This window comes from Myotis lucifugus, unplaced genomic scaffold (genome assembly GCF_000147115.1).
Source record: "Myotis lucifugus unplaced genomic scaffold, Myoluc2.0 scaffold_6, whole genome shotgun sequence".
NCBI classification, from domain to species: Eukaryota; Metazoa; Chordata; class Mammalia; order Chiroptera; family Vespertilionidae; genus Myotis; species Myotis lucifugus.
In genome coordinates this window covers 16,013,355-16,025,806 of record NW_005871054.1, presented here as the reverse complement: position 1 = coordinate 16,025,806, position 12,452 = coordinate 16,013,355, and the positions used below count along the sequence as shown (strand labels likewise).

Below are 12,452 nucleotides of genomic sequence, written 5' to 3'. Positions count from 1 at the left end.
TATTGGGGGGTGTTTTAATAAATTATTCAGTGCATATTGTTTTGCAATTGCTTATTCCACTTGTCTTGTGGCTCTTTCAAAGTTTTAGCTTATACACCTACCACATTGTTTTTAAATGTTGTTTGGTATCAACATATCATAGCTTATAAACCCCATTCATGGACTTTATGTCATTTTCAATTTTGTGCAATAATAAACAGTATAGTAAAGACCACCACTGTATGTAATAATAACTATTGAACCCTCATTATATGGCAGTGCAGTGCATTATTTCATCAAATTAACCCCAAGCTTGAGATAAGTACTAATTAGCATGAAGAAATTACACATGAGGAAACCAGTCACAGAGCTGCTAAGTAGCAAACAGATTTACTCAAGCAATGTAACACCAGAGCTCATGTACTATTCTACCACAGCTTTTATTGGATTCCCAACGAGATTCTTGCTTCACCTGAAAAGGTGAAGAGCCAAGATTTTAGACAGGAAGGGGTTATAGAATTTTAGAGCTATAAGAACTGAAGAAATCAACTATTATACTGCTTTGCATCTCCATTGTGACCCTGTAATTGATATTCAAACTGGGAAACTTGAGAGTGAAAGAAGGAGCATTATGATAATATTTATATTGAAATAGCAGACATATTTTCCTGGACAAATTGAAGCACATGGACACTTTAACCATAGCCTAGGTCCGCATCTTCTTTTATATGGGTTACTGCAATAGCGGCATCCAGCCTGGTCTCCTAGGATTTACGCTTATCCTGTTTCAATCCATTCTCACATGGCAGCCAAAATGATCTTTTCAAAACAAAAACCTGGTTAAGTCACTTAATAGTTTGAACCCCTTCGTTGGCTTTGTGGGAAAACACACACACACACACACACACACACACACACACACGTAGTCCTGTGATTAGAATGCTGTGTCAAAAAGAGTAAAGGGCACTTAAATTGTGAGTTGAGGTGTGTGTTTGGGTCTCAGATATCAAGACTAGTTTGGTGACCTGAGACAAGCTATTTAACTCAGATTGTTTCAAATACAAAATATAGATACTATGAGGAGGGGGGTGAGATAATAAATATGAACGGTACAATATAAATGCAGGACATTGTTAATAGTTAACTTCGTGCTTATTTTGCCCTTTGAAAAATTACCCTTATCACAGTATCCACCAGGTAATGGTAGGATTTTTACAAGCTGAACCACCTTTCATGTAACTATCCAAGTTTCACAAAGTGAAAACCTTAGTCATTTTTTTTTAAAAAAATCATATTTTATAAAAGTTAAGTGACTTGCCAAAAGTGAAGGCTAATTACCATGTCAATTCTAAAACCCAGGGCTATAACCTTGGCATTATAGCCTAATAATCTTTCTACCAGGCCCTGCGACCTTCCCAAAATAATTAAGATTATTTGTTTATTAAATTGCATAAGTGGTTATTCTTATTTAAATATATAACTAATCTTTGTAAAATGAGAACAATTTAGAAAAGTATATTCAAATAATTTACTGACTTAAGACCTTTGGCTTACAAGTGATGGCTTGCAAAAAGGGAATTTATTGGGTTACATAATTAGTTAGGAACAGTGTTGGAGCAACTCTCAGTATTGAAGGTCCAGGCCTTTAGAGGACCTTCAAAGGAGCTGGGTGTAGACAAGACTCTTTTTGTCTCTTACAGCCCTAGGCCTGGCAAACTAAGAAGGATGGGCTACACCTTTCTTTCTGAGAAATTAGGGAGAATTCCATTTGGCCTAGCCCATATCTCACAACCACCCCTGTATTGTAGTAGTATTAGATTGAACCCCGTGAAATTACTAATAGTCAATCATATTTTTACCAACTAAACAGCCATTTCATATGGTTCAACCTATTAATAGTATGGGATGGTCAAGGGGAGAATGAGGCATCATAGACAGCCCTAACAGGACCTCACAAAATGGTGTAGTTCCACAAAAGAGAAGATCCGTTGCTCTTCCCACCAGAAGAAGGAAAATGGGAAAGCATTCTGGGCAGACGCCCCCCAAAAAACAGTGACCATAATATAACATACTTACAAAGAGTTTTACGGGGTCAGCTAAATTAGATCACTATGGGAATGAAAAGGACCTCAAATATAAAAATTTCTAAAGTGAGAGACTGAATTGCTCTTACTAGTCCTTTTTCTCAAGCATCTCAGAGTTTGGCAAATATCTTTTATGTAACCAGTGTGCCTAAAGCTCTTAAATTATACCTTCTGTATTTTGCTGTCATTTGTTGAATGTCAAACATGTACTGGATACATTCCTCATAATAATCTTATTTAAAGATGAAGAAAGGTTCAAAGAAATAAACTCTAAAGTTACATAGCTCTGAAAGTATTTTGTAATTACTATGTTATAGCTAAACTTTATTTAAATAGTCTTTTTGTTATTTTTACATACTTAACGCAAATACAGCTATGTGCTTATGGAGACCATACCCTTTCTTCATAAAGTTGAAGCATTAGGTGGAAAGAAGGAACAACAGAGAGTCTTTCACTAATTACATAGCAGTGTTTTGTAGAGTTTTTGAATATAATATTAAAGCATGCTTTCTGGTCATTGATGCTGAAGGTGAGTCGTTCTCAATCTGATATGTAAAGCAAAACTGAAGTGATTTGTACTGCAAGTTTCCAAAAGTCTACAAAGTGATATATTTAGGGAACATTTTGTTTAAAAAGTGGTATAATATTAAGGGAATTTGACCTTGGGGAAATTTTTTCCTAATTTTAATTATGTTTGACATATTAACTATTTTAAATTAGTTCACATAGCTATAAAAATTTTTGTATAAGTTAATCTGTATAAAAATAAGTTTTTTTCCTTTAATTTTTCTTATCTTTTAAAAGACTTATATAGTTCTTGTCATTAGATTCTTAAGCAGTTTACTTAAAAATATTCCATATTTCCCTTATTTTATAGATGATAGTATATCTGCTGCAAGTACTTCTGATGTTCAAGATCGCCTCTCAGCTCTTGAATTACGAGTTCAACAACAAGAAGATGAAATCACTGTGCTAAAGGCAGCTTTGGCTGATGTTTTGAGGCGTCTTGCAAGCTCTGAAGATCATGTAGCCTCAGTCAAGAAATCAGTCCCAAGTAAAGGTAATTGTGTTGTATAGCAGAAAGTGTCTTGCTTTTTGCAACACTTTCTTTGCAGTAATATATAAAACTTGTGTATTTTATTGGTACATTAAAATTGGCGATATAAAACTATAGTTTCTCTTTTGGGTTACTTGTGATTACAGTTTCTTTTCTATTTCCTTTTTCTTTATTCCCAAGAAATTCTGAAATTTTTTTTTATTTTTAAATTGGGAATTGTTGTATAATAACACTAATTGTATTTACAGGCTTTTATGTCATAATATTTGTATGCATTTAGTATTTTCCAAGTAAATAACAAATTCACTGAGGGCAGGTAGTCACTCATGTGTACTTTTGAATCAATGCCCTTATCATTACAGAAATGATTTAAATTATTATAGTTTAAACTAGAGGCCTGTTGCACGAAAATATTCGTGCAATAGGCCTTCCCTTCTCCTGGCTGCCAGCACCGGTTTTCCTCCGGCACCTGGGACCCAGGCCTTCGCTCCGGCTGGAGCCGCCTTCAGTCTTCGCTCCACCACTTTTCGCTTATGTATGCAAATTAACCGCCATCTTTGTTGGCGGTTAATTTGCATATCTTGCTGATTAGCCAATGGGGGTGTAGCGAAGGTACGGTCAATTACCATGTTTGTCTATTATTAGATAGGATAGCTTCATTCTGAGCCTTCTGTGGTCATTAGTCAGCAGAATCTCCACAATACAATGGGAATTTTAAATTCCAGTCATGGGGAGTTTTCACATGTTGAGAGAGTTTGGAGCAAATGAAGTGTGGCCTTTCCCTTTCTCCAATCACTCAGAAAGAATTTATAATTCACATTAATCAAACAATTGAACATTCACTTTCATAGATCTTACTGATTTCTTAGTAGTGTAAGTGAACATAGGCATGATCATTCCCATTTTGGCAACCAGAAAAGTGAGGATAGTCATTGGCTTATTACTTCTCTACTGTAATATGTCAGTGTAATTGATTAACCTACAGAGGAGGCTTACATAACTTATAGAATCTAGGCTAGATAAAAGATAGTTAACCAGGATATGACGAGAAAATTTGTTAGAAAGATTATGAATTCAGTTTCTGGATGTTGACTTTGAGGTACATATAGTATATAGATGATATTATAGATGGCTGGAGTCTAGTGCTCATATTAGTCTTGGCTAGAATAAGATTTTGGAAAATGTTCATCTTATGGATGATAGTTGAAGCCATAGAAAGGGGAGGTAAAATGAGAACGAGGCTCAGGAAAATTCTGAGCAGGAATTGAGAGCAGTAACTATAGCCACTCTTTCAAAAAATTTGCCTGAGAGGGGAAGGTAGTACCTAGAAGAAGATGCTAAATTAAAGGCCAATTTTAATTTTTATTTTTTAAGCTGTTTCGACTTGAGCACAAAGATATGTTGAGGATAAAAGTGCACCAGAGAAGGTGATATTGGTGGTGAGCGGTGATGGTAATTGATGAGGCAAGTTTCCTGTTAGTTTAAAAAAGGATCTTAGAGCAGGTAAAAAACTAGTCTTAGACAGAAAAAAGATTTATCTCTTTCCATGAGATAGCAAGTGAACTTTGCTATATACCACAGTTGTCAGGGCTGGAACTTCTCTTCCTTATCACTTTCTCCTCAGGAGACAGTGATGTCCTTTAAGAAAGTAAGACAGTTCCTGGATGGTGAAAAAAGAGGAGTTAATATTTGGAATGGTGCCCTAGCTGGTTTTGCTCAGTGAATAGAGCGTTGGCCTGCAGACTGAAGGGTCCTGGGTTCGAATCCCGTCAAGGGCACATTGGTGCAGGAGGCAGCCAATCAATGATTCCCTCTCATTGTTGATGTTTCTATCTCTCTCTCTCTCTCCCTCTCCCTTCCTCTCTGAAATTAATAAAAAATATATTAATAAATGGTTTGAATGGTTACAAACATTAACTTCCCACCTCCATGCTCTCAAAGTCATTCAGCATTTCTCTCCATAAAAATGCTGAATGACCTTGAGAGCATGGAGGTGGGAAACTTTGGGGGAGGGGCATTCTGCCTGGTTTTGTGGTTCTCATTCTTATCCCTCCCACCCTTACACATGCTGGGGCTAGGAGTGGAGACTTAGAAATAGCAGAATTCATCTTTTCTATTAGCAGTTAGTAAGATAAATGACAAGGGACTTGAGAGTTCGGTAAACAACTTGGTAGAAACCACTTTAGTTAATAATGTTATATTGTGATTTTTACTTTTTTTTTTTTTAATCTATTTAATTGATTTTTTACAGAGAGGAAGGGAGAGGGATAGAGAGTTAGAAACATCGATGGGAGAGAAACATTGATCAGCTGCCTCCTGCACACCCCTACTGGGGATGTGCCCGCAACCAAGGTACATGCCCTTGACCGGAATCGAACCTGGGACCCTTCAGTCCGCAGGCCGATGCTCTATCCACTGAGCCAAACCGGTTAGGGCTGATTTTTATATTTTTTTTAGAGTCAAACTTGAATATTGCCAAGATAATGCTAGGTTAGTGTCCACTATACATATATGTTTTTTGTTGTTAATCCTCACCCGAGGATATTTTTCCATTGAGTTTTAGAGAGAATGGGGCGGGAGTAGGGGGAGAGACAGACAGATAGACAGACAGACATTGATGTGAGAGAGACACATCAATTGGTGGCCTCTCACACATGCCCTGACTAGGGCTGGGGATCAAACCTGCAACTCAGGTACACTCCCTTGACCGGGAATTGAACCCACGACCCTGTGGTGGGAGGGCCAACACTCTTAACCACTGAGAAACACCAGCAGGGCCACAGTATTTTTTGGAGGTTCTAGCAGGGGAGCGCAGCTACTCGTATACCGTTGACCGAAGACCGGTCTTCTCCCCTGGGGGGAAGGTTGTCCTCTTCGAGTGCGCAGCTTCGGGAGGGACGCACATGGATCGGTGAGGGAGGAGGGGGACACCCGCCTAGCCAGCCAGATCAGCCGAATCAACCCTGGCGATCAATGGGGTGGCAGATGTCGCAGCCAGATCGCCCTCACATCCCACAGTATTTTTAAAAGCTTGTTTTAAATAGTTTACGAGTCTAAAAAAATTGATTTTTTTATTATGTTAGAACAGCAGTACATTGTAATCTGTTGAAAAATTTTAAATGTTTTCTCTTGTTTTTTACTTATTGAGGTCTTTCAGTAAAGGAATATAAGAAAAATTAAAGGCTGCTTTTAAAATTTGGTAGATGGATAATATTTTGTATAACATATCAGTTACTTAGCACTTACCTGTTTAAGTGTCACAAAATATAAATTCAAGTAAATATCTGTAGTTTCTATTTCTTAGGAACATACTTTTTGTAAGTCATCCTTTCTAAACTTTTTCTCGTTGTCCTAAAACTGAAGATAGAACCAAAAACCCTGTGTATATATTGTTTTTTTCCCTGTGCATACATACACATATACATATGATAAAGTGTAATTTATACATTAGGCACAGTAAGGGATTAACAACAATAACTAATAATAAACAGTTATAACAATATATTGTAATAAAGTTCATGTGACTGTGGGCTTTTTCTTTCTCCCAAAATATCTTATTGTACTGTACTCACTCTTGTGAAGATATGAGATGATACAATGCCTATGTGATGAGATGAAGTGAGGTACTCAGAACAGCGTGCAAATTGAAAGTTCTTTATTTCTGAAATGTTCTGTTATTTTTGGACCATGGTTAACCATGTGTGACTGAAATCTTAGAAATCAAAACCACAGATAAGGAGGGCTTATTAAAAGCTAAGCTACATTTTTTTTTTTAGTATGTTATGCCAGAAACTTAACTGAGATAGAAAGTTTTCCCAGTAGTTTTTAAGGTGCCAGTCATTTAAATTTCTCATATACCTCTATTCTGTTGGAGAATTCTTTCCTTTTGACGGCATATGCTCATAATATATGCACCAGTTGCAACTGAATCTCTGCCAAAAGAAAAAAATGTTACCTGTACTTTGTAGCCCAGGGAACACTTTGGAAGTTTTAACTGCTAGGAAGACAAATTATGTCACAGCTGGTGCCTGGGAAACTTATTAAGACCTTTTGGGGTGACCAAATGAATGTAATTTGAGAACACAGCCCAGTGGCATTAGGTGAAGACAAGCTGTTAGTACACAATGGTGTAAAAGCAAAGGAGTAAAAATTTATCTGAGGGAAACTGTTGGTAAACCAAAAGTATCAAGCATTGTAACTGCTTCTTGAAAAATGAAAGAACCCAGAGGCATAATTGGACCATAGAGGATGTCAGTTCTCCAAAAGAAACATTCATAATTATGTAGAATCTGGGATGGTGTGTACCAGCACAGATCTGTATCATTTGGCTCTTATTCCAAATAACATCTGGGAGAAGATAGGGATTGCCATGGGTTTTCTGTAAATGTTGTTAATAAGTAAATATATTAATCAGGTTGGAAGGTGTGAATTTCCTTGGTGGGGCCCTTAGGCTAAAATGACTCATAATTGTGGTAGAGGATGGGAGAGTGTCTTATTATTTTGATAACAGATCAAAGACTTCGAAGCTGCTCTTTGTATGCAGAAGCCATTGGGTGGATATTACCCCAGACCAGGCAGTAATTACCATTTATAGAATTCCATTTCTCTGTGAGTCAAATCCTTCTTTGGTCATTTCTACTCAAAATATACTTTAAAAAAATTAGTGGCCAGGAGTTAACAGAACTAAAATACACCTTCCTGGGAGATAAAAGAGAAGTATACAGATAAAATTCTAAGTGGAAAGATAAACTTTGATGCATTATAAATAGTCTTCAATCTCCTCAAAGAATGACGACATTGAAACAAAAGGTGGCAGGGAATTTGAAAATATGAAGAGAGTGGAAGCGGTCTGCTATTGGAGCTGTGGAGCATATGATAGAGAATCTGAGATAAATGAAAGATTTTGATTATTAACTAGAGTTCTTTCTCCAGGGACCATATTTATCATTCTCCTAATCAAAAAATGTTCCCATCCTTTATGGCCTCAAACTATTTTCATTTTTTGTCTTTTATTGGAATCATTTAAAAAATTTTTTGTATGTCTCTTTTTGTATATTATATTTGGTGTTCCTGCTAGATTATAAACTATTTGAAGGTAGGGACAGTTTCCTACTAATATAGCTGGCCTAGTCATGACTCAATACATACTTGTTAAGTTGAATGTGGGAAGAAAAAAGTTATTGAAATAGGAAGTTGTGATTTAAAAAATTATTGCTTTGAAGGGAGGGATTGGGATAGATGCAAGAATAAGAGGATATTGTGGATGAGGGTAGCAAGGATTTTAGATTTTGAATATGCAGTAGTTCTTAGTGATAACTTTACTGTGTGAGTCTTAGAGTACACTGAGGTTCATTAGTATTTACAAACTGTCAGGCTAAGGCAGTGGTCGGCAAACTGCGGCTCGCGAGCCACATGCGGCTCGTTGGCCCCTTGAGTGTGGCTCTTCCACAAAATACCATGTGCGGGCGCGCACGTACAGTGCGATTGAAACTTCATGGCCCATGCACAGAAGTCGGTATTTTGTGGAAGGCCCACACTCAAGGGGCCAAATAGCCGCATGTGGCTCACGAGCCGCAGTTTGCCAACCACTGGGCTAAGGTATCAAAGGTCATCTGCTTAGGACTGTCATCAAGGAATATAAACTATTCATGTCACGTCATGGTAAAATAATATAAAGAATAAAAATTATCATTGGCTTTCAACCCTGGGATTATGATGGTTTCCACTGTGGTTGAAACCTTGGTTTATAGCTTTTAGCTAAATTTCTCTTATTTCAGCTGGGTTGCTGCTCAGAAATAGAACTACTGTACCTTTGGGTACTAGAGGCCACTGTTGCTTCTAGTCTTGCCAGCTAGCCTTTGAGAGGGTTATGACCTTTATAATGCCCAAGCACTGGAGGAGAAGGATGCATATATATGCAAATGGCATATATACACCTAATGAGGCATTACAGTTAAATTTCTAATATTCTAAATTTCAAAGAATACACTTTAGACTTCTCTGTTGAAAAACAAGCATTCACTCACAGATCCTTTTTGTTTTCTGCATGTGCTGTACTTAACCTTAGACAATCAATCACTCTTTTATTCAAATACTAAGGATTCCCAGCACTGAGAGTTATCTCAGATTAAGCTGTAGGGTTGAAAGTGGCCATGAGAATCTTCTGGTCTTTTCTTGCTCTTTACATAAGTATCTGGGGGACCTTGATATTTAGTACTATTATCTGCTTAGATATTTTCTTTCTCCCTACTCCCTCTGATGAATTGCTTTCTGTTATCCTGGTACAGCTCAAAATGTCACTCTCTCCTGGGTAGAATTATTCCTTTCTACTTATTTACCTACCTTTCTTCTGCCTGGACTCAAATCTTGTTTCCACTGCCTATTATAATAACCTTGAGCACCTTAATAATCTCTCTAAGCTTCAGTTTATTCATCAGCAAAATTGGGATGATAATAGGAAATCCCTTTTAGGATTATGGTGAAGATTAAAGGATATAACAATTATAAATTATTTAGGACAATACCTAGCAAATTGCATGTGCTTGATGATTAATATTACTCCACACCATTAACTGTATGGACAGTTTTCTGTTTCCTACATCTTTTCAGTGTACTAGGCACTGTTTTAGGTGCTGGAGATTAAAGAAATAAAAGACTGTATTTGCCCCTAAAAGGCTTCAGATAAAGTGAGAAAACAGGTATGTCAATAAATACAATATTAATATGATAATTAGTATTAAAAAGGTAAATTTAGGGTGCTGTGGGAGCACCTAGGATAAATACCTAACTCAAACTGGAGTTGAAGGTTTCTTGCAGGAGGTAGCATTAGTACTCGTCTACCTTCATGGTCTTAAATTGGTGCCAGTTTACATATTGTTATCTGAATTGAGTACTTCAGAATTCTCTTTCTACCCCAGCAGTCACCAACTGGTGGTCTGTGAGGCCCGAAAGGTTGGCGACAGCTGTACTAGAGTGTTCTGCTTGTATGTCCCTCAGAATTCATGTCCCCAAACTGACTTAACATTCCATAAAACTACTTCCTCCTTTCCATTCATGCTACTTAGCGCTTGTTTCAGGTCTCCATGATCTCATGCTTAGACCATTGTCCTGAAATCTGCTCTGCTTATAGCCTCTAGATCAGCGGTTCTCACCCTGTGGGTTGCAAACCCTTTGGGGGTCAAACGACCCTTTCACAGGGGTAGCCTAAGACCATCGGAAAACACATATATAATTACATATTGTTTTTATGATTAATCACTATGCTTTAATCATGTTCAATTTGTAACAATGAAAATACATCCTGCATATCAGATATTTACATTACGATTCATAACAGTAGCAAAATTACAGTTATGAAGTAGCAACGAAAATAATTTTATGATTGGGGGTCACCACAACATGAGGAACTTTATTAAAGGGTCGCGGCATTAGGAAGGTTGAGAACCACTGCTCTAGATCATTTTCTCTAAAATGTAAATTGACCTAAGTCCCTCCCCTCCCACCCCCCCAGTTTAAAACCCTTTAATAGTCTCTATCCTCTATAGATAAAGTCTTTATCATCTAACTCCTGTTTACCTCTCCCATCTGGACTCACCCTTCCTATTTGGACTCTGCCCTCTCTTATTCCACATTCTCACCACATTAAAGAGCTTTTTTTGTCTACTCCCACCCCTGCTCATGCTACACACACATGCACACCCCACTTCACAGTTACATTCTTTCTGTTCCTTTATACATACTGGAATAAGATCTGAGTATCTTATTACCTCCATGTTACCTGGCTACCTCTTATTCTTTAAGACTTTGTTCTGCATTTCTTCTACTAAGCCTTTCTTGAGCTCTGTGTCTGTAATCATTCATACAGAATTATGTGTCTTTTCTTTGTACTTTCACAATACTCTGTTACTGTACTTACTACGTTTTCATTGCCAGTGTGATTCTTTTGCAAGATTTTAAATTCCTTGATGCCAGGTATTCTTTTATAAACACAAGGCTAGGATCATAATAGACCCTGAGTAAATATTTGATGTGTAGGTGCGTGATGAATACATGTTAATTTAGGCACAGAGCAGTAAAAGTACTTAGTTTAGGAGTTCAAAATAAACTGAAGCATAAGGTATAAGATTGGGAGTGTCAAGAAATGAGCCTAGACTGGTAGGTAGAACCCATAGTGAAAGGTTTTCTTATGCCTTGCTAAGGAATTTAGTTTTTATCCTGAGGGCACTGAGAGCCATTAAACTTTAAGGATTTTAATCTGCGGAGTAGCAGGTAGATTTACAGTAATCTATTAATTCTAAGACCTATATTTCTTGCATTTTAACATTTCTGAAATTGTAATGCATCTTACAATTGATTGTATCTTATAGTTCTCATAGGCAACACTTCTTTCTAGTGGTATTCAAGATAATGGTGCATATTATAATTGATGATATATTAAATTTAAAGACATACAGCATGTTTTAGAAACATCATTCTGGCATAGTGTAGAGAATACCTTAAGAGCAAGATAATACTGCAAAAAGGGAATATAGAAATAAACTGATGAACATAATCCAGAAGAGAAATTTGAGGCAGTAGTGGTGAAGATGCATTCAGTCATTTAGATACTAAGTGCTTTGTATGTGTACCAAGCACAGTGCTAAGCATGGGGAAATATATACAAGAATCATCAAGGAAGTAAGGTTTCCAGGTAGAGTTAAGAATCATTATAAATGATGATAAGGACTGTGAAGGAAGTAAAGGGGGTAGAGAGAGAGAGTAAACTAGAGAGGCACTTTAGATAAGGGGATCAAAGAAGCCTTCTTTAAGGAAGTGATATTGAGTTGAAATTTAAAAGATGAGAATGAACCTTCCAGGTGAAGAACTTTCTAAAATAGAGGAGCAAATGCAAAAGTGTTGATGCAAGAAAGGATAGGGAGGAAAAATTGAATTCAAGATTTTGGTCATAAGCTCAAAAACAAATCTACCTTGACTCTTATCTCGCAAGGCCAGGAACAAAAATTAGGTCAAAATGGGTCATAGACCGCATTGTAAGGGTTAAAACCAATAACACTATTACAAAAAATATAGGAGAAAATTTGTGAGACCTTGTGTTTGGCCAAAATGCTTAAATAGGACATGAGTACAAATAATAACAGAACAGTCAATTAATTGAACTTCATCAAAATTAAAAAACCTTATTCTTTCAAAACTGTTTTGAAAATAAGCTACAGAACAGGAGAAAATATGTGCAAAACATGTATTTGTCAAAAATTTTTTATCTAGAACAGTGGTTCTCAACCTTGGCTGCACATTAGAATCACCTGGAACTCTTTAAAATCCTGATTTCTGGG

At 36.8% G+C, this 12,452-nt stretch overlaps 1 protein-coding gene across 9 annotated transcripts in view; it reads left to right on the top strand.

Moving 5' to 3' along the window:
* EML4 (echinoderm microtubule associated protein like 4) overlaps nt 1–12,452 on the top strand; it is a 157,258-nt gene that overhangs the window by 60,166 nt on the left and 84,640 nt on the right. For 7 of the 9 annotated variants that reach the window (XM_006083421.2, XM_006083422.3, XM_023747411.1 and 4 more), the window contains exon 2: nt 2,941–3,123. In XM_006083421.2, the coding sequence (XP_006083483.1) occupies nt 2,941–3,123 (183 nt within the window). Of the gene's footprint in view, nt 1–2,940; nt 3,124–12,452 lie in introns of those variants that run through there. The other 2 variants (XM_023747425.1, XM_023747428.1) reach the window with 2 other exon arrangements.